The sequence below is a fragment of the Alexandromys fortis genome, unplaced genomic scaffold, assembly GCF_014885135.2.
Source record: "Alexandromys fortis isolate MF-2015 unplaced genomic scaffold, M_Fortis_MF-2015_v1.1 scaffold_26, whole genome shotgun sequence".
In the NCBI taxonomy this organism is placed as follows: domain Eukaryota; kingdom Metazoa; phylum Chordata; class Mammalia; order Rodentia; family Cricetidae; genus Alexandromys; species Alexandromys fortis.
Window position 1 is genome coordinate 1242290 of NW_026067894.1, and position 21932 is coordinate 1264221.

Consider the following 21932-nt stretch of genomic DNA (forward strand, 5'->3'; position numbering starts at 1 on the left):
AAAAAAAAAAAAAAAAAAAAAAAAAAGACAAGGGTTAGAGAGACGGCTCAGCAGTTAAGAGCACTGACTGATCTTCCAGAGTTTAAGTCTCAGCAAACACATCACAACCATCTGTAATGAGATCTGGTGCCCTCTTCTGGCGTGTAGGCAGAACTGCAGGCAGAATACTGTATACATAATAAATTTTTTTAAAAAAAAGATAAGACAAGAAGTCAAGCTTGTGAAAGTCACACAGTTACTCAGCTGCCGTCAGTATTTGTAGCACAGACAACCTGACTCCTTGGCGGGTTTAAGAGGTTCAAGAATGGTGGTGGGTCCTGCAGAGTCTCAGTGGGTACTCACCCAGGATGCTGGGGTAGGACAGGGGTGAGACAAGTCACCCACCTTCCCTAGCAGTGGGGGAAGGGGAATGATAAAGTGCTAAGACTGTATGGGAGCAACTATGTATCTCACACTGACACCAGGGACAGCCCTGAAGGATATTTATTATCCATGACCTTGTGGGCACTCCAGGGGCTCTGGACAAAAATGGCTCCAAAGGTGTCCCCTCGTCTTTACACTCCCCACCCTTTGGCATTCTCTCTGCCCTGTTTACTGATAGAGAAACTGAGGCACTAAGAGCCGAAGGATTTCCCCAAGCTTACCCAGATCCAGGTTGAGCCCAAATCCTTGCCTCCTTCACCGTAGCCCAGCCGCCAGCAGTGACCCCTTGGCATATTCCCCATCACCCTGATATACAAATCCATGCTGCCCACCACCATGTACCACCGCTCTCCTGGGCACTCTCTGTGCTCTGGAATTTGAGTGCTGGGGTCACAGCAAGAAATGACAGTGGGACAGGAGGCCTTGTTGCTCTGGGTTTCTATCCTTGGCTCCCCCTTTTGGAGACATTCACAGATAAACATCATATATATGCTGAAGAGAATAGAGTCAGGGGCTGGCGAGAGGGCTCACGGAGTAGGGTAGGGGTGCTCGCTGCCAAGTCTGATGTCCTGAGTTCAATACCGGGGTGCAGCATGGTAGAGGAAGAGAACGCTGTACAAACTGTCGTGTCCTCTGCCCCCCACACGTACCACAGCGTGTTTAACCTCTCCCACACATACAGACGATAAGTAAGTAACCGCGGGCTGGGGGTGAGTGGTGGAGTTCTTTCCTTGTATACCTGAGACTCCCAGTTCTGTTGCCAGAGCTGTGGAACAAAAGAAAACAGTAAATGTAAGTTTAAAAATGAGCAAAAAGGGGCTGGAGAGATGGCTCAGTGGTTAAGAGCACTGCCTGCTCTTCCAAAGGTCCTGAGTTCAATTCCCAGCAACCACATGGTGGCTCACAACCATCTGTAATGAGGTCTGGTGCCCTCTTCTGGCCTGCAGGAATACATGTGAACAAATATTGTATGCATAATAAATAAAAAAAAACAAATATTTAAAAAAAATGAGCAAAAAGAGCAGCATTGTAAAAAAGGAAAAGAAACCAGGTTCCTTTGCGGCAGGGTGTGTGGGAGTGTGGGCTTCACCAGGAGGCAGCTGGAGGGAGCTGGGCACTAGAGATATAATACAGATATAACAATCTTGGGCCACACGCTTCTTGTTTTAGACCTGCAGGACATGTCCCCAATGACCCTAAGCACGAAGACTCCCAAAGACTTCTTTGCCAAATATCAGCTCGTGCTGCACGTGGCCAAGAACAAGATGAACAAAGTGAGGGTGTTCCGGGTCACACGTGAGTCGGCCTGGCCCTTCCCTTGCCTCCCGTGACCCCGTGCTCCTTTCCCGCCCCCACCAGATGGGGCGCTGCCCTGCCCCACTCCCCTTTGGCAAGCAGTTCCTATGGAGCTATGGTGTGCTGGGTTCTGAGTGCCAGGCACAGGCGTCTGTCGTCTGTCTCCAGATGAAGGTCAATAGATGCCTCGTCCCAGCTGGGCACAAGGACTCCCTCCAGTGGGCGCCCACCTCTTCCCCTCCCCCTCCTCTCTATTCTCTCCCTCGCTTTGCTTTTCCTTCTTTCTCCTTTCTCACTTATTTCTCTTTGTGTCTCTTTCCTAGTTCCTTTCTCTTCTCCTACTTCCCCTCCCTCTTTCCCCTCACCTCCCACCATGTGCCCCTTACAGCCCCTGTGAGCCATGAACCCCTTGTGGCCCAGACATCATAGGTTTGCGGCCCCTCACACCCGCTAACCCGGCATTGCCAGCCTCAGTTCTGAGCCCTGGGCTCACAACCATGAACATGACCGACTCTTTGCCCCATGTCACTTCATCCTAGTGGGATAGGAGGGGTGACAGGTAAGATAATGAGGACCGGCAGTGGGAGGAGTGGAACTGGGGTGGAGAGAGAGGGAGGTCCGAGGAGACTGCGGGTACTCTCAGGAAGGACATCCCAGATTCGGGGGGGGGGGGGGGGGGGGATAGCAGGTGCAAGGCCCTGAGGAGGAATGAGCCTGTGTGGTTCAGGAATGAAGGGGAGCAGAGTGGCCAGCATGGGGGGCCAGAGCAGCCATTGTGCAGTGCGCATGGTTAAAAATGGTGAGTGGAGGCCCAGGGGGAGGGGCATGTACTGATGTCTCTGCTCCCCTAGGGATAGTGGACAGGAGAGGGCTTTCCAAGGCTCAGCTTGGCCCCACCCTTCCATCCTAGACGAACTAGCGAATCAAGCTGATAGAGGGATGACTTACTTTGTGCCTCTGTCACGTCCCTGCTACTATGGTCCCGTAGTGCCTGTACTACGTGTACTGAGCTGGGGGACGTTTGTGAGGCAGACAGGGGCCTGGAGATTGACACACATACACACACAGATGGAGAGACAGAGACACGGATCATCCTTGAAACAAGACCACCACCTTGATTGTGCTCAGGGGCGGCTTATACAGGGCTCTGGCCACGCCCAGCTCTCGGGATCTTTCAGCTGCAGACTCATCAGAACCCACTCCCCTGCCATCAGGGTCTCGTGCTCGGAGCAGCTGCAGGCTGCTCAGAGCAGAGGAAAACAAGTTGTTTACAGGAAATTCAGGTCTGGTGGTAGCAGTCCCCAACATCTAGGCACTGTCACCCCCAGGATGCAACCCCCCCCCCACTTCCCTCTCCCATTGTTTTAAATGGTGTCTGTTATACGTTAATGGTCTTTGTTCCTCCATGGTCACTCAGGACACAGCACAGTGTGCTTGGGGATAAATGAACGGAGTGGAGTTAGGGATGGCTTGGCACCTGTCGTGCCCTTCCTGGACCCCTCTAGTCAGGAAAACAAGGTCCCAACTGGAGTTTTGCTATTTCCCCCCTAAACACTTCCAGGGACCCTTGGGTAGTGGCACACAAGGACTCTGGGCATCTCAGCATGGAGGGGAGGAAATCGGAGCCACAGAGGCACGCTAGGGCTAAGCACGCTCTGCCTCTGTCTAGGGGGCAAGCTGCCATCCAGATACAAGGTGGTCCTGGGCCCACAACAGTTCTCACACCGCCTGGAGTTGCCAGGCGGCCAACACAGCACAAATTTCTATGTGGAGGGTCTGGCTTTCCCTGACGCTGACTTCCAGGGGCTCATTCCCCTCACAGTCTCGCTGCTGGACATATCTAACCCGGTAGGCCTCAGCCTAGAAGAGGGTGGGGGAGAGGAAGCAGATGAACCCTGCTTGACATGACATACCTTCTCATCTTTCCCCTCCAGGATCTCCCTGAGGCCCTGGTGTTCCAAGACAGTGTGACGTTTCGTGTGGCCCCCTGGATCATGACCCCCAACACCCAGCCCCCCCAGGAAGTATACGTGTGCAGGTGAAGCTCTAGGGGGGTGGGGTCTGGGTACACTAGGAAGAGCCCTGAATTCTGGGTGCTATGTTAGCTAGGAATGAAGAAAAAAATCTCCCTGCCCTCAGACGCTGGAAGCCATAATTTGCTCAGGACCCTGGGGAGAGGGACAAATTGTTATCATGGTCGCTGCTCTGTGGACATCGGGGCTAATGTTTGTAGGATTTCTGAAAACGAAGACTTCCTAAATTCATTGACTGCTCTGACCAAGAAAGCCAAGTGCAAGCTGACTGTGTGCCCAGAGGAAGAGAATTTGGATGACCAGTGGATGCAGGTACGTGGCCCTGTCCACTGGAGGCCAAGGGACAGATGCGGGCTATGGGCTCCTGGGGCACAGCCTAGAACTTGGGGGCCATCCTTCCTGGGATGGACTAAGAGGAAGGAGCCTTGGAAGGTACTCACCCCGGGGGCTCAAGTTAAGAGTTCACTTGACATAGTCACTGTGTGGCCCCTGCCATCTCCATGGCCATCCATCCCTGCTCTCACCTGCTGCCTTTTGCCCATCGCTCCGCAGACGTTCCCCTCCTCATCACCCATACTCCAGTCGTGCTCATCAGAGGCCAGCATGAAGGCTGCCCCTCCATGTATGCCGTCCCTCCAGTGGGACTGTGTCTCTCTTCCTGTCCCCTAAGTCCCGCCCCTGTCATCCCACCTCTGTGATATAGGCTGATCCCTGGGACGCTGCAGACACGTCCCCACTAACCAAGGTTTCCATCCTGTGACTTCTCATAGCGACTGTCCCCGCACACTGCACAGCTGCTTGCTGGAGGGGCAAAGTCCTCACCAGATCCATTGCTGAAAACGTGGACACCCACCTAGAGTGCCGGGTGGGCCTCCTGCCTGCTCCTGTGAGGTCCAGAAGGCTGCTGTTGCCTAGACTCAGTCAACTGCCTTCCCACTGAAGCCTCTGCCTATTCTAGCCATTCTGGGAGTTCTCTGAGTCCCTCAGCATCCCCTCAGCACCCCTAGACACCCCAATATTGGATGGTCTCTCTCCCTAAGGACAAGGCTCAATCACCCATCCCAGCCTCAGCTGAGGGTCGTCCCCACCCCCCAGATTCAGGGCCTCTGTCCTATTCCTTTTCCCAGCAGGCCGTGCAGGACACAGGTCTGCAGCCTCAGAGCCATTCTCTGGGCCCAGGTGTCCCACAGAGTTTGTTCTTGATGGCAGTGGCTAGCAGGTGGGGCAGGTCCACATCACAGCAGGTACAGGACTTTGTGGCCTATCCAGCAGCCTCTATGTGCTCCTCCAGGACGAAATGGAGATCGGCTACATCCAGGCTCCCCACAAGACGCTGCCCGTGGTCTTTGACTCCCCGAGGGACAGAGGCCTGAAGGACTTCCCCATCAAACGGGTCATGGTAGGAACCTCGTAGGCCCCACCCTTTGTCCCTGAGCAGCCGAGTCCCCAAAGCTGAATCCCTGCTCCAGTGGGACTCAACGGGGCGGTGGTGGTTATTCCAGCCAGTACCCTGATAAGATCTGGTTTCTCTGAGCCTCATCAGGAATGAGCTCATCCTTGGAATAACCTTGTGAGGGGCATCCTGGGCTACCCAAGAGTGCTCTTGCCACAAGACAGGAGTCCCATCTCTTGGGTGTGGTTTGTCCTTTGGGGCCACCACTGGGGCTGTGTTGGGGCTTCAGGATCCGCCGGGCTTTTATCAGCGACGGTCAACACATTCGGGAGTGGGAGGTGACATGTTGGTGAGTCACACTGGCCCAGCCTGGTAGATAGATGCCAGCTCAGCACAGGTTGTCCCCATCATAAATAACAATAATAGTATGTTTAGTGAGCCCGTGTGCTTCCAGCCACAGTGCTGAGTTCTCCACGGAGACTGACTCATCTCACGTGACAACCATTGAGATGCTATCACTAGGCCCATTCCACAGATGTAGAAATTGAGGCTCTGTGTGAGGACACTAGGCCTCCCACACTGCCTCCCCACCCCTCCCCGCCCCCCGGAAGACCCTAGCCTGCACTGGGGCCTGGAACCCTCAGAAAAAGGAACACGTTTTGCAGCCAGGAGTATTTTGCTCTCCAGGGAGAGGGGCAGTGGTCCGCCCCATGCCAGAGGCTTGTAGGGATATGTCCGTCTCATGAACAGGTTTCTTCCTGGCACACCCTATGCCTTTGACCAAGCAGTAGCTGGGCTCTCTGTGTGGGCTGTTGGTGGAGGCAAGTTCATCCCCTTTGGAGGTGGGAGCACCGGTCTACCATTGCCAGGACTTTGTCCGTTCCCATCTGCCCCCCATTTTGGTTCCCATCCTTCCTGCAGTGGCTGTATCTTACCACTTTGATAATCCAAAGGCCAGCTTCCCTGTTATGAGTCAGACCTCCAGCAGCCGGTGACAGAGAGAGATCCTCAGCATGGGAGTCTCCCCTCTGCCTCCTCCAGTCTTGGGTGGAAGGAGACCCCAGCAGGGCTTTGGCTAGGTACATGCGCAACACCCTCACCTTACCCATGTGAAAGGAACCAGGGTAACAGGGAAACTGTCATCAGTGTTCCCACGAGTGTCATCATGGACCACTCTCCCTGTCCCTTCCTTGCCTCCATATGTCATTCCCTCTGCCAGGAATGCACCTCTCTGTTCTGCTGCTGGGTGACTCTCAGCCGTCAGGTCTCAGCGTCAATGTCCTACTCAGGAGGGCCTCTGCTGGTGTTGTCAGGGCTGTCCCAGTGGCACGATTTGCTTCTCTTGCTGTGATAAAAACCTGACCAAGAGCAGGAGATGAAGGAGGCAGCGGCCGGGTTGCCTTTCCCACACAGCAAGGTAGAGAAGGACTACAGTGGGGAGGTAGCACAAGGCCCCCACAGGCATCCAGCCAGCTCAAGAGATTTTGTCTTTAGACTCTTCCTCTGGGGCCTCCATGAGGGGCATGAGGCCACACTTTGGCTCCATCGTGTGACAAGTGACTTGAGGCCTTTAGACGTGCAGGAGGATACACCAGATGGTATTAGCCACTGTCCTGGTGGTGATTTGCCACAGCACCCGCAAAACTCATACTGGGGGTAGCAGGTGTAACCTCTGATGAAGACTCATATGGAGATGTCACAGACGCTCTGTAAAGCCCATTCCAGGCCAGGGTCAGGAGGGGGCGTGCTGTAGACCAGTGCTGGCCTCAGGGGTGACTTGGACTCCTGACCCTTCTCAAACTGGCTGAAGGAGTCCCCGTCTCCACTCCTTCCCTGTTGCCAGCCTGTAGAGAACGAGCAGAAATAATGCTTTGAGATTCTGTTTTGCGCGTGTGCCGGGGACCCAAGAGGCCCCATCGCTTTCAAGCGTCCCTGGCTCAATCCAGCAACCCTTTCACACTTCACAGTCATAAACTTCCTCTCTGCAATCACAGGATTCCTTCCCAGGGCCAAACCAGCCTTAAGCCCTCAGTCACCATTGCCACCCGGGGCAGATGCCTCTGATTCTCAGAGTCTCCTCCTCCCATCTTAGGGTCCAAACTTTGGCTATGTGACCCGAGGGCCCTACACAGCGGAGGTCACAGGGCTGGATGCCTTCGGGAACCTGGAGGTGAGTCCCCCAGTCACCGTCAGAGGAAAGGAATACCCACTTGGCAGGATCCTCATTGGGAGCAGTGGTTACTCCAGGTAAGGGAAAGAACAGGAGGGGTGGCCATGCCCTAGGTACTGGGGTAGGGGACAGTGACAAAAGCCACGGTGGAGCCTCCCGTACCTTCTCCAAACCCAGGAGGTCAGCAGACATTGAGAGGAATCTGCACATAAGGAGAGGAACCTCCAGGGCCTACCTCTGTTCACTTACATATGTCAGTCAGTGACTGTTTACTGAGCATCTACTGTGTGCCAGAAACCAGGGGTGGGATAGTAGCTGTGACCAGCTCTGAAGCCCATGCTTCCCCATCACACAGGCATCTAGGCTGCTGAAATCAGTGGGCAATGTTTCTGTGGTTTGACTCTGACCCTATGAGCCTCAGTGGCTGTGCCTCAGTTTCCCTCCAAGGAAGCTGTAGCAGCAAAGCCTAAATTGTTCAGATATCAGGACCACAACAGCAGCAGCCCATGCTCCGTGGTCCCTTCCATAGGTGGGCGGAGCCTTGAGTCTTCTTCCAGTCCACTGTCCCCATGGCCATGCCCACTGCATGACCTTTTCCAGCTAAGATCAACAACTGACCAAAGTAATTGCTCTTCCAGCGTCCAACTTGGGGGTGAATTGGGCTTGCACTGAGCATGGGTGAGAGGTTACTTACAGGTGGGTGGGTCACCATGAAGCATCATTGGAGTCTCACCCCAGCATGGATGACCCCTGCCCCGCTTCCCTGCATCCACAGACCTCTTCTCCCCTTCAAATTTTCTTTCGCACACTCTATCTAGTACAATGGTTCTCAGCCTTCCTAACGCTGCGACCCTTTTAATGCAATTCCTCGTATTGTGGTGACCCCCCCAACCATAAAATTATTTCTGTTGCTACTCCATAACTGTAATTTTGCTGCTGTTATGAATCATAATGTAAATATCTGTGTTTTCCAACAGTCTTAGGTGACCCCTGGGAAAAGGTATTTTGACCCTATGGGGGTCGTGACCGCTGCTCTCGCACCTCTTGAGAGCACGTGATGATACAGGGTTAGGGAAGACCTACATCCAGCTGAAAGGGGTGCAGGCAGGCTCTGGAATCTCACAGAAGGGCCCTATGACCCTCCTCACGCCCTCCTTCTATGAGGGAAGATGCACAGGTGGGATTCCAGGGCCACTTGTGATGATCTTTTGATGATGTTGATGGCTGTCATAACTTCTCCTTCCTGTGAGGACAGCAGCGAGAGCCGAGACATGCATCAGGCCCTGCAGGACTTCCTGTGCGCCCAGCAGGTGCAGGCCCCAGTGAGGCTCTTCTCTGACTGGCTCTTCGTGGGTCACATCGATGAGTTCCTGAGTTTTGTCCCAGCACCCGACAGGCAGGTGCGTAGCCCTTCTTCCTGGGTTTTCAAGCCAGCTCTCCTTCTCTGTGGGGACGGGAAGGCGACAGAGGGTGCTATCCCCCCTCCTAGAAACCCCATGTGGGGGGCAGAGCCGCCCTCTGACTCCAGTGTTTCCCAGCAGAGCTTTCGACTGTTGATGTCCAGCCCCAGAGCCTGCTACCAGCTGCTCCAGGAACAGCAGAGTCAGGGCCATGGGGAGGTACCGCTGTTTGAAGGGATCCCGAGTAAGTTGACCATGGCTGGCATCCTGTGTGGACAGCTTCTTCTGCTGTCTATGGTATCCACTGTTCCATGAGATTCTGTGGGTCTGAAGAGATTTGTGTACCGACTGTGCGGGGCACCATACTCAGCACGGGGTCCCCAACTCCCAGTGAGCTAAGACAACAAAAGGTATTTTGGGGGCGCCTGAGTCAATACGGCTCAGGGAAGGTGTCCTGGAAGTGGCAGGGCATGAACCAGGGTTAACAGCATGGAAGAGTCCGTGAGGTAACTGAAAGGGAAAATTACAGACAGGGAACTGAGAAGGCTCCAGGGCAACAGAGAGAAAGAACTGAGCGAAGTCCATGGAACACAATGTTTTCAATAAATTCAACAGGCAGGGTCAGAGGCTAAGGACCCTCTGGGACACAAGAGTTTTCTCTACACCTGTTTGAGCGTGTTAGACAGAGGTGAGCAAACCAGCCCCATGCCCCTTTGCTTGCTAGTTTTCCTTCCCTGTATTGCTGGAATGCAGGGTCTCATGCACACCAAGGAAGCGCTCTGGCACAGAGCCCACACCCACCCCAGTCTCCTCCTTCCCTAACAGCATCTGGGTCTGGGGCTGCGGACTTAGCTCAGATGGAAGAGGGCTTGCTAAGCATCAGCCCCTTCTCCCCTGAGCACTGTAAACCGGGCGCGGTGGTGCACGCCTGTAATCCCAGCACTCAGGAGGTTGAGAACCAGGAATTCAGGGTCATCCTTGGCTACACAGCAAATCTGAGGTTAGCCTGGGCTACATGAGAGGCTGTCTCAAAAGTAAATATAGGGACTGGAGAGAGAGCTCAGCAGTTAAGAGCACTTGTTACTCTTGCAGAGAACCTGAGTTTGGTTCCCAGCCCTCACATGACGGCTCTCAACTACCTGTCAGTTCCAGGGGATCTGACGCTGTTTTGTAGCCTGCTCAGGCATCAGATGCATGTATGGTGTGCGTGCGCGTGCGCGCGCACACACGCGCACACACACACACACACACACACAAATATAAATAGGCTCTGAGACTAAGGGTTAAAGCTCTGGAATTGGAAGAGCCCAGAGCACCAGGGCCCCACTCATTTCTCCAGTCCTGATCCACCCCGAGTCAGGGGTCCAGCCATGCTGTGTCGCCCCCCAAGCCAACCTGAGGCCCCCACCTAAGAACCTTCCTCATGCAGCTTCCCTTTCCAGCCAGCCAGTGCCACCTCCTGGGGACACTGACACAGCTGCCTCATCTATTGGTGCTGGGGCCACCACGGTTGGTGCGGCTGGATGGGGGGTGGGGGGTGGCTAGCATTGGAATGGAGTTCTTTGGTTTGCTTGGTTGACTCTGTTGGAATCTTGTCTCTCAAGCAGCAGCTTGTCCTCTGTGCTGCTTTGGGCTTTGCCTCCTGGTCTGAGGCTGTAGCTTCTGTTCGATGGTTGCCTTCCTCATCCTCTGTGTCAGTGAGGTTCAGTGGGGTCACTCAACCATCCTTGTTTCTTTGACTCTGTGCCAATCCTGGTGCTAGAGTGTGCCAAGTTTTATCACTAAAGACAGCATTTCTGGAACCCCTCCTCCAAAACATGCAAGACCCCTTGTGGATGGGTGCACTGTGGGGAGCAAGTGCATCTTTTGTTTTGGTTTGGTTTGGTTTGGTTTTTCGAGACTGGGTTTCTCTGTAGCCTTGGAGCCTGCCCTGGAACTAGCTCTTGTAGACCAGGCTGGACTCAAACTCACAGAGATCCGCCTGCCTCTGCCTCCCGAGTGCTGGGATTAAAGGCGTACGCCACTACCACCCGGCAAGCAAGGGCATCTTGAATTAGAACATCCTCACTAAAGAGATGGAAACACTGGGTCCAGCTCTGCCCCTCCCTCACTGGGTCCTGCCTCCTAAATTGGGTCCATCTTTTCACTCTCTTCCTCCATGACAGGAAGAAACCAGACGATCAATGACATTTTGTCCAACAAGAAACTGAGAGACCAGAATGCCTATGTGGAGGTATTCAGCCAGACTGTCCTGGAGACACTGCCTGCCATTAGATACATGGGTGGGTGGGGTGGGGGCCTTGCAGGGCTGCTCCCTAGACATTGGCTTGGCTACTGGCCCCCAGGGTCTGAAGCCCAGGAACAGGTAGAGAGCAGGAAAGGGAGTGTATGGGGTCCCTGGGAGCCCAAACCCTGCTTCTTACCCACCCCTATGGTTCCACTCTTCCTCCTCCCCTAATGCACCCCCTGGGTCTCCCCACCAGAGCTGTATTGACTGGAACCGGGTGGTGCTGAAGCAGGAGCTGGGCCTGGCGGAAGGCGACATCATTGACATTCCACAGCTCTTCAAGCTCGTGGGGAACTCCAGAGGGAACCCGAAGGCCGAGGCCTTCTTCCCAAACATGGTAAGGAGGTGACAGCCACCACCCAACTTCATCCCACTCAAATGGCTTAAACCTCAGCGCGCAACCAATTAGAGGCCTAAAGCGGGCCTAAGGCAGGTGCAGGTGACTCTCCCCTCACACTTAGAGGTTCACGTGTCCCTTATGGCACCCAGAGCCTCTTCGGAGTCTTGCAACAATGTCAGGGCCAGATCTGACCTTTCAGAGCGTGGACCCCTTTGTTACTTAACTGTGACCCCCAAGCATCATCCCACCTCCCTTGGAGTTTGACCAGCCTTCTCCAAAGAAAGCCCACGGGCAGGTGTAGGACTGGGGGCTACAGTTCAGGAAGGAGCCGGCTCTGGGGTCTCAAGTCGGGGGCTCAAATCTGGCTACTGAGGTGTCTTCTCCACGTTGAGCTATACAAAGACTCCATCTGTCCCCCTCTCTTCCTGAGGCCCATGCATCATAGTTCACTGTGGTTTAGCTTTTCAGCAAACTTCAACAGCATGTGACTTTTTACCAATTGAAGGCTTGTTACAAGAAGAAAACACGGGGGACTTGAGAGATGGCTCAGAGGTTAAGGGCTCTGGCTGCTCTTCCAGAGGACCTGGGTTACAATTCTCAGCACCCATATGGCAGCTCACAACTGCCTGTAACTCCAGTTTCTGTGGATCTAGCAGCCTCACACAGACATACATGTAGGCAAAACACCAATGCTTGTAATATAATAATAAAGTTTAAAAAAATCTTTAAAAACACAGACCTAGTTCAGTAGACCTGTGGGTCCCACCCTAGCCGCTGTCTCCTCTGATCTGAGCCCCCACTTTCCCGCAGGTGAACATGCTGGTGCTGGGCAAGCACCTGGGCATCCCCAAGCCCTTCGGGCCCATCATCAATGGCCACTGCTGCCTGGAGGAGAAGGTGCGCTCCCTGCTGGAGCCGCTGGGCCTCCACTGCACCTTCATCAATGACTTCTATGCCTACCACGTGTATCACGGAGAGGTTCACTGTGGCACCAACGTCCGCAGGAAGCCCTTCGCCTTCAAGTGGTGGCACATGGTACCCTGAGCCACCGCCTCTGGCAACCTCCCTCAAAGATTGTCCTGGCCAGAGGTAGCTGGGCCCCTTCAGTGAGGTGCAGCAAGAGATTTGGGGATGTTTGGGCTTCCCCAGGGGTGGCCCTGACTCGCTGTTGTGGCTGGCTTGCTTTGCCCATGTCTGGCTCTTCCTCCATCTTTGCATGCCCTAAAATGATCCTTGCTTAGCAAGCTCAGTTCTGTTTAAGAGCGGTTGCAATAAAGATGTGGTTTTGTGTCTTTATTTTACCACTGAGTTTCACCCTCAGTCCCTCTCCGTAAAGCACATTGAAATTAATTTCAGAGCACCCATGAGGTGAATAGCTTCAACTATGACTGGGAGCTCTTTTGACTTAACTCGTGTCTTTTCTTTTTTTTTTAAGTACCCAGGGTCTTATGGGTGCTGGGCAAGTTTTCTACCAATCAGCTACACACTCAGCCCTTTAAAAACACATGCCTTTAAGCCCAGGCTGGTGACTCATACCTTTAATCCCAGCACTTGGGAGGCAGGGGCAGGCGATCTGTAAATTCAAGACCAGCCTGGTCTGTGTTTATTGAGTTCCAGGCTATCTGGGGGCAACATAATGAGACCCAGACTCAATTAATTAGCTAATTAATCAAAAATAAATAAATAGAAACCTATTTCTTGGACCCAAGGCACTTGAGTTCAAGCCTGACAGCCTGAGTTCGGTACCCAGAGCCCATGGAAAGAGAAAACTGACCCCACGGAGTTGTCCCCTGACTGCCACGTGGTTGCAGTGAGTGGCGCTGGTGTGCCCGTACTCACACACCCTATGTACCGATGGCAATAAAACCGCATTCCTCCAGAAACTGGGGGACAGTTCTGTGTGATAAAGCATGCACAGAACAAGTGTGAGGGCCCGAGTTCGGGTCCCCGGCTCCCATGTTAAAATGATAATGCCTGTAATCCCAGCTGGTCAGAGGAAAATCGAGATAAATCAACCTGGGGGCTCCCCCAACCAGCCAGTCAATACACAAACTAAGTTCAGTGAACTACCTTACCTCCGACAATTAGGCGTTGCTTGTTGGTGTGTCAGGCTGCCTGGAACAGGGCCTGGAACACCGTAGGGATGATGGAATTTGGTGGAACTAAGCATAGAGTGAGGGCTGGCACAGCACTCAAAAGACTCGTGTTTGGGGCCAGCAAGATGGTTCAGTGGGTGCAACCTGAAGACTTGAGTGCAACCTCTGGGTCCCACATAATAGGAGAACCAACCTCCCATACATTGTCCTCTGATGGCCACAGGCATGATGCAGCATGCATTCTCTCTCTCTCTCTCTCTCTCTCTCTCTCTCTCTCTCTCTCTCTCTCACACACACACACACACACACACACACATGCACAAATATCACACATGCAAATACAATTTTTTTTTAAACCTCAGATTCTGAGAGGTCTGGAGATGAACACTTATATTCCCAGCACTCAGGAGGCTCAGGCAGGAGGATTATTGTGAGTTAAAGGTAGCCTAGGCTAGATAATAAGATTTGTCCCGAACAGGACTCTTTCCTAAAAATCTCTGCCCTGCCCACGAGAAAAGGATGGATAAAACCTGAGTCTGACCATGAAGTGGAGCAGCTGTTCCAGGGCCTAGACTTGCCTGAGTCAAAGCAACTTTCCTGTGGCCCAGAAAGGCCCAGACCAGTGGGAAACTACGCAGTAGACAGACCCCACAGACTAGCGATCTATGGTAGCAGAAGGGTAGGGGGGGCTGATGGAGAAAGCAGTCCCGAAAGTGGAGGAACTGCCTCGGCCGGCCGTCGTGGGGAAGAAGGAGCTGCCTCCAAGAGAGCCAGGCTAAAACCCAGAGAGCAAACTACAGCTGGTGAGCAGCTCACGGGCTAAAGTAAATCAAAATGGAAACCAGGTGTGCTGGCCAGCTTCTCCCTGTGTGCGAGGCCAGCACTGGAAACGCAGAAGCAAGAGGGACAGGAATTCGAGGCCAGGCTCAGATGCGTAGCGAGTCAGAGACCAGCCTGAGCCACACAAGACCCTGTCTCACAGGAGGCTAGCTGAGATCATTTTAAAAAAGGAAGGCTTGGGACTAGATTACTGGTCTAGCCAACCTCCTAACGCTGCGACCCTTTAATACAGTTCCTTGTGTGGTAGTGACCCCCCCAACCCTAAAATGGTGTGCACTGAACTTCATAACTGTAATGTTGCTACTGTTATGAATCGGAATGTAAATATGTGACGTGCAGGACATCTGATATGTCACCCCTGTGAAAGGGGTCGCGGCCCTCAGGTGGAGAACCGCTAAGTGGTTAAAGGCACTACGGCTCTTGCAGAGGACCTGGGTTAGGTTCTCAGCACATACATGATAGCTCACAACTGTTTGTAACTCCAGTTCCAGGGCATCTGATGTGCCCTCTGACCTCTGTGGACTCCTGCGCACATGTGGTACATTTACCTACACTCAGGCACCTACACATAAAATAAAACCGTTTTAAAAACATTTTTTTTTAAGAAGAGTCCATCACCTCTCGATAGCACCGTGGAGTGGGGACAATGCCTTTAACACATTAAACAAAACACCAGGCCTGCAGAATCCGTGAGCAAATAAAACCAGACGGGTCTCAACAGCAGCCCCAACTTTGCCCCATTACAAATGATAAGTGAAATTTGGGTTATTTTCTGAAATTTTTGTTTACAAAATTTAACCCCAGCCAATGATAAGCTGTCAGCCTATAACTGTGACCCGGGGCTTTTGCAAACCAATCAAACAATGTCCTTTTATCTCTTTATTCTCCCAATAAATACTGGCCTCCACCACCTCATCTTATGATGCTAACACTCTCAGTTTGGTGTGCTCCCATTGATGGACAATTTCTTCCTTAGAGAAACTCTTGGTGTCATTGATCTTTCTTCTTCTTTTCTCCCTTTCTCTTTGATACAGGGTCCTCTCTATGTAGCCCTGGCTTACCCAGAACTCTTGTGTTATCGACCAGGCTGGCCTCGAACTCAGAAATCTGCCTCAAGTGCTGGGATTAAAAGTGGGGCACATACATGCCCCACCGTGTGTGTGTGTGTGTGTGTGTGTGTGTGTGTGTGTAGCTTCATACCGCAGTGCGCATGTGTGGACACTCAAAACACTGAGTTTCCTCTGTCTATCATGTGTGCTCTGTTCACCAAACTCCGCACATTGGGCTTGGTGGCAAGAGTCTTTACCTACTGAGCCACCCGGCCAGTCCTAACATTTCTTTAACCTCATCAAGCCAAATTAAAAAAAAAAAAAATCCCTTCATCTCACTCCCTTCCTCAGAGACTGCCAGGAAGGAACTGAATCCCTCATAGTTCTTGAGGACTGAGACCACAGCAGTTCCACAGGGCTGGAAACCGGGTGGCTGTGAGGTTTGGCCCCCTCGCTTTCCAGAGGTTCCCCACTGCCAGCTCCTACTGAGCTCCCGGTTTCTGCCTTTGCTGTCACTTGCTTTGTTTGCTTTCCTTTTTGGGGTGGGGTAGTGGTGAAGGAAGGCAATGTCTTGCTAGTAGCCCTAACCTGCCTGACACTCCCTTTGTAGCTAAGGCTGCCCTCAAACTCACAGCCATCTCTCTGCCCCGGTCTCCCCAGTGTACAGATTATGGGTGTGCCCTCGGAAGCCGGCTGGCAGTTGATACCATCACTCCTCAGATAGCTGGGTAGAAAGGAGAAACAGAGGAATGGAGGTGGCTTCCTCTAAACTCTGCCCTGCACCAAGGTCTTCTGGGAAATAAGCTGGAGAAGTTTCTATATGGTGTCCCCTTAATTAGCCCTGGCTGGCATCATACGCTTGAACCCCTGCCAGTCTACCAAGTTCCAGGGTTACAGACACGAGCCACCACGCTCAGCTTTCAGTGGGGGAACAATGGGAACTGAGCCTAGGACCTGGAGGTAGATGCATTCTCTAGCAGGAGCTACACTCACATCCACCCGCTTTCTAAAAACTCTGACACACTCTTATTGAGTCGCCCAATCTAGCCCTGAACTCACTCCACAACGACAGGCTGGCCTACCTCAACTGGGTCTTCCCCCCCCAACAATAAATATGTTTACTGTGAAATGCAATATGATATTTTGTGGTCTTTGGAGCAGGGTCTCATTCTGGAACCCAGACTGGTCTCAAACTCACAGAAATCCTCCTGCCTCAGTCTGAATGCTGAACTGCTGGACAGGCAGGAACTGCCACACGTGGCGTAGTGGTTTGACCTAGGTATGCATCTCTGAAAAAGACCACGAAACTCCCCGACGAACCTGTCATCTCGGCAAGTTATCGCAGGACGTGAGAATGCTGACCCCTGTATTCGCAATTTTGAAATTCACGATAACTATAAAATTTCCTTTCTGCTCTGTAGGCCTAGATGGACGACAGCTATAAGCAAGGTGTCACAGATTTACTCCACACACCAGCTGGTGCTGCCCAACCCCCACCGCACCCACCCCACCCCCACCCCACCCCGTGCTGGCAGGAGACACAGCTGTGGGCCACTGGGTCACCTTTATCACCAGGAAAAGGATGTAGGCTGTCTGCCAGGACCAGGGACTTGCAGAGCTAACCAGCTTCCCCAACTGAGACCTTAACACTTTGTCAAGCCCCCTCCTTCATCAATTTCCAAGTAGCATACACCCTAGAGCAGTGGTTCTCAGCCTTCCCAATGCTACAGCCCTTGAATACAGCGCCTCATGTTGCGGTGACCCCCAGTCATACAATTATTTCGTTGCTACTTCGTAACTTTAATTGTGCTAGTGTTAGGAACTGCAGTGTAAAATATCTGATATGCAGGATATCTGATACGTGACCCCAGCAGGGGTTAAACCTACAAGTTGTAAACTGCTATCCTAGAACCAAGACCCCAGCCTTGAGATATAGCACCCTAATCACAACCCCTTATGCCCTCTGGAGACCTTCACCCTGGCAACTCTAGCAGAATCTGCAGGGTCTTGGTCCACGCGGGTTCCAACTTCCCAGAATGTCTCTTGCTCCCAGTAGAAGGCCGGAGCCCCAAGTGATTAGCCTCTGATTCCCCAGGGCTGCAGGGTCCACAGACAGCAGCTGCTAAACATTGCTACTGACTGAAAGAGTCCCCCCCCCCCATTCCCATCCCCTCTTCCCCTTCCCCGTGCACCTCTCACAGCTACCAGGGAGAAAAGCAGGCTCACCTGGGTGGGATTGAGGCCCTGAACCCTTAACGAGGGGGCGGACTGGGGCGTTCCTTCCCCTACTAAAGAGAAGGGCGAGGGGGCACAAGAGCGCTGTGCGGTTACTTGGTTACTCGTTAAGCAAGGGCTGCACCCAAGAGTAGCTGCCTCAGAAGCCTTGCCATGTCTTTCCAGAGTACCGTGAGCCTATCCCTGGACAGTCCCACCCATGTCATTTGCGTGCTGGGCACGGAGCTCACCTTGGACATCAGTGGGTGAGGCTTGGGAGCATCTGAAGGGGTACCTGCGCGGGGTAGTCTGGGTAGAGTGTGCCCAGGAATCTAAGGTTAGTTTAGTTCTCTCCGCTGAACTGTCTGGTCTCCAGGAATCTTGTTTGGTCTCCGTGGGCCTTGCAGTCCCACTAGGATGCTGACTTAATGCTTTCTTCTGCCTCTTGTTTCTAAAAGGCCCCCTTAATTTTAGGTGTGGCCATGAGGAGTAAGCAAGGGGACGTTTTCTTTGTGGTTCTTGCATTTTCTCGCTCCTGCATGGGAGCTGGGGCCCCGAATATAAAAGGAAGACTCGATCGCTTGTGAGGCATTGGTGGGAGAGTGAAGCTGGGGCTGGAAATCTTCAGAGAATGAATGGAAGTTTCCAGGGTAGGGATGGTAAGAGAAAATCTGAAGACATTAGGAGCCCCACATTTTACCGACCATCAGGCCACATCATCAACCCCGTAAGACAAAGATTGGAGGGCTGTCCTCGAACCTTGCTGCCCCTCGGTCAGTGCATCCCTGAGCCTCTAATGTGTGTTTCTGGCAAAGCAGGTGTGCACCCGAGAACTGCGAGTCCTTCACCATCCGTGGTTCTCCAAGGATCCTGATCCACATCTCCAGCACAGTCATTACTGGGAAGGGGGAGGCCATGGTCTGGCGACCAATGGACCAGCCCATGGAGGTACTGGTGAGGATGGTGTCACCCAGCCCCACTGTGGACGAGGACAAGGTGAGCCAGGGAGGAGAGAAGGGTAACCGTACCTACCCAGGTGATCCCAGTGTGGAAACTGGCAAGCCTAGCTGAAGTCCATTGGTAACAGGTCAGCTGCAGCTGGCTGTGTCCAGGTCCTCTGGAAGAGAGCAGTCAGTGCTCTTAACCTCTGAGCCAACTCTCCAACCCCATCAGTGAGACACTCTTTAAGGTCTTCAGTGGTCGAGGTCCTTGGGTCAGCTCGGCAGTGGGTCACTGGAAGCCTACATGCTCAAAGCCAAGGTCAAACGCTTAGATGCTGTCTACAGCTCTGGCCCTGGGCTCCTGCTCTCGGCCCTTACAGATTCGCCATGTTGTCTCCACAGGTGCTGGTCTCCTACTACTGTCCTGACAATGAGTCCCCCACAGCCACAGCTGTGCTGTACCTTACTGGCATTGGTGAGTCTTGCTCCCTCTAGGAGCTGAAGCCAATCCAGCCCTCTAGAGAGCAGGGCAGGTGGTATCAAGCTAGGCAGAGACTGCTGTGTATAAAATGCCTCCCATTGGACCCGAGGCATCCACAGACGTGTTCCCTCGGTTTAGTGCCTCTTCCTTCCTTAATTTCCTGAGGATAAAGGCATCCAGAATCGGCATGCGTTATCTGCCCCCTTCCTCACTTTCATTGCTGACAGGTCTGGTCCAAAGCCCTCTCACTATGGATCCCTTAGCAATTGATTGATCTAAAAAGGCCTTACACTCCACTCCACATGTGTGCTCAGGAGGCCAGGAGGAGGGCATCAGATGCCCCGGACTTGTGTAACTGGGTTACAGGTGGTTGGGAGATGCCTGATAGATGCTGGGTACTGAACTTGGCTCCTCAGAAGCAGTAGCATCTCTTCACGGCTGAGCCATCTCTCCAGCTCCATCTTGCAGCTGCTCTGTAAGGGCCTGGGATTACAGCGTCTTCTCTGCCTTGACCGGATGGTATTAGACACACCTGTTATCGTTCCCGATACGTGTCACCTGAAACATATCAAGCTCGCTCCCTGACCTTCCCAAGGCCCTTTGCAGAGCCCTTCACCCCTAGCCAGCCACCAAATTATACCAGGCTCATGTCACTCATGGCCTCTATAGACTCCCAACACTGTCTCTACCCAGGCAGCCCCATAGGTACTTGGGTATTGACTTCCCAACATAGCTTCTTAATGTGTCTAACTTAATGGATCCTAAGCAAAAACTGATTTTTTTCTCTACCCTGCCCCAAGCCTATTTTTAAATTCCGTGTAGGTTTTGTCCATGTATGTCCAATGGTATATTCTGTCCTTGGAGGCCAGCAGGGCACTGAGCATCTCAAACTCTGGAATTGGCGGGTAGCTGTGAGCTTCAGGTGGGCGCTGGGAATTGAAGTCGGGTCTTCTGCACGAGCAGCAAGTGCTCTTAACTGCATCTGTCTGAGGCTAGTAGCTTCCCCCATTACAGCAGACACAGCTCCAACCTGGGTGTTCAGTCTTGGTGGCACCCTTCATCCTCTCAGATTCCATTCAGTCTAACACTTAGACACTGTAAGCTTAGCTGGACTGCATGGAGTCCTAGTCCTTTCCAGTCTGCTAGCCTCAATTTTTGCCCAGGTCTTCAGTGGGGGCTCCCAGCCTCTTGCCATTTCTGTGGGTCCAGTTTTGATCCCACAAGCAGAGTGGTGTATCTTTAGGAAGATGCCAGACGACAGCACCTGGGTTCCCAGGCTTTCTTCAGCTTCTCTAGGACCGAAATCAAATCCAAAGTCATGGCGGCCCACAAGTCCTCCATGAGTAACCCAGCTCCCTCTGACACTTGGGTCGGTTTTCCTTGCCCCTTCTATTTTTGGCATCAATGGTTTCTTTGACCCTTGAACCTGCCACTTGTACAGATTCCCCACTTCTCCTGGTATCTTTTACTCCAGATAGTAGGATCTTGCTTGCCTCTCTCGGGGCTTTAAGATGTCAGTTTATAAGACTCCCTTTGACTACCTAAGAGACACCTGGCTCCATTCCCTAGTCCTGCATCCCCTGACCGATGTTACTGTCAATGAATATATATATATATATACACACACACACATTATGGTCATCGACTGCCAAACTCTGTGCATACTCAAATGGCAGGTTTTACACACTGCTATCCCCTAAGCAGTCAAGCTCACTGGGTAGTAGGGCACCATGCCCACAGATGGGTTCTGAGGGTGTAGCAGCAAGCTAGGGCCAGACTTATGGCCCTGACCCTTCAGGCGGGAGGTGGCGCTTCACACAAGATCTAGGAGTAAGACTAAAGTTGAAGGAAGTTGATCTGTGTGGGAAGGGGTGGACAGTTGGGATGCCACAGGAGGGTAGTCCCCAAGAAGTCTTTGGGCAGAGCCTGAACCCTTAGGTCCCCAAAGGGATTCTGTATTGATCATTTGTATCTTCAAGTTCAAAGATTGTTCTAGAATGGTAGGGAGGTAGGTTTCCCATTGGAATTGATTAGGATGGAAGTTGGGAGGATGAGGTTTCCTCGCAATCCATGTCTGAGCTCTAGAGTAAGGATGGGGGGAGGGGAGATAGCTACCTCCCTGACTTAGTCTGGGAACCGGCCTGCCTTTGAGAATACTGCCGTACCATGAGTGTCTAACCTGTGACCCAGTCTAGCTATGGATACATCCTAATATAAAATCACTCTAAAAGATTGAGATTTTGTTTTATGTCTAACTTTCTCTGACTCATTGCACGGGTCTCCAGCATGAATCTTGAAGATGCTGAACTTCTCAACATTAAGACACACCACATAAGGCTTTCAAACAGTGTCAGAGGCTGGGCTTGCCCTGTGAGGACCACCAGAGCTTCTGGGCCGCATCAGCAGTCCAGGTGTGAGACCTTCTCCTTCCCTTTCAGAGATCTCTCTGGAGGCAGACATCTACCGAGATGGACAGCTGGACATGCCAAGTGACAAGCAGGCTAAGGTGAGGCTTACCTGGTCAAGGGAGCAAGGCAGGACCCAAGGGAAGCCATCCCTGACCCCCAGGCCCATTTTTATCTGACCTCCAGGGTGTCTTTAATTTTCACTGCTATACGAGTCAAGGTTAATAAGATCGACTTCTGACTTCTAAAAGACAGCCAGGTGTGGTAGGATGTGTTTTTCTAGCATCCACAAAACAGAAGCAGAGAGATCAGGCACTGAAGGCCATTCCCGGATAACACAGGGAATTCCAAGCTTGCCTGGAATTCCCGCCTCAAAACTGAACGGCCAGATGTGGTGGTGGCACCTGCCTGTCATCCTAGTGTTGGGATGGCAAAGGCAGGATGATGGGTTTGAGACCTTGTCTCAAGATAAAACCAAAATAGCCAGGTATGCATTGGCCTGGTTATATAGCCGGCGATAGCAGAGTTAGCACTCCCCCCCCCCCCCCCCCCCCCCCCCCCCCC

The 21932-nt window shown here is 52.6% G+C and overlaps 2 protein-coding genes across 2 annotated transcripts in view; both read left to right on the forward strand.

Annotated features, from left to right (window-relative positions):
• The window catches only part of Padi4 (peptidyl arginine deiminase 4), a 25943-nt gene extending 13317 nt beyond the window's left edge, over window positions 1-12626 (forward strand). The window contains exons 6-16 of the mRNA XM_050154234.1: window positions 1594-1719; window positions 3389-3567; window positions 3654-3757; window positions 3953-4064; window positions 5044-5151; window positions 7238-7392; window positions 8571-8715; window positions 8857-8959; window positions 10881-10948; window positions 11199-11339; window positions 12153-12626. Coding sequence (XP_050010191.1) covers window positions 1594-1719; window positions 3389-3567; window positions 3654-3757; window positions 3953-4064; window positions 5044-5151; window positions 7238-7392; window positions 8571-8715; window positions 8857-8959; window positions 10881-10948; window positions 11199-11339; window positions 12153-12386 — 1475 coding nt within the window. The 3' untranslated portion in view covers window positions 12387-12626. The remainder of the gene's footprint in view (window positions 1-1593; window positions 1720-3388; window positions 3568-3653; window positions 3758-3952; window positions 4065-5043; window positions 5152-7237; window positions 7393-8570; window positions 8716-8856; window positions 8960-10880; window positions 10949-11198; window positions 11340-12152) is intronic.
• A 5037-nt stretch (window positions 12627-17663) lies between these two features.
• The window catches only part of Padi6 (peptidyl arginine deiminase 6), a 15197-nt gene continuing 10928 nt past the window's right edge, over window positions 17664-21932 (forward strand). The window contains exons 1-4 of the mRNA XM_050154223.1: window positions 17664-17807; window positions 18360-18537; window positions 18885-18957; window positions 21402-21469. Coding sequence (XP_050010180.1) covers window positions 17716-17807; window positions 18360-18537; window positions 18885-18957; window positions 21402-21469 — 411 coding nt within the window. The 5' untranslated portion in view covers window positions 17664-17715. The remainder of the gene's footprint in view (window positions 17808-18359; window positions 18538-18884; window positions 18958-21401; window positions 21470-21932) is intronic.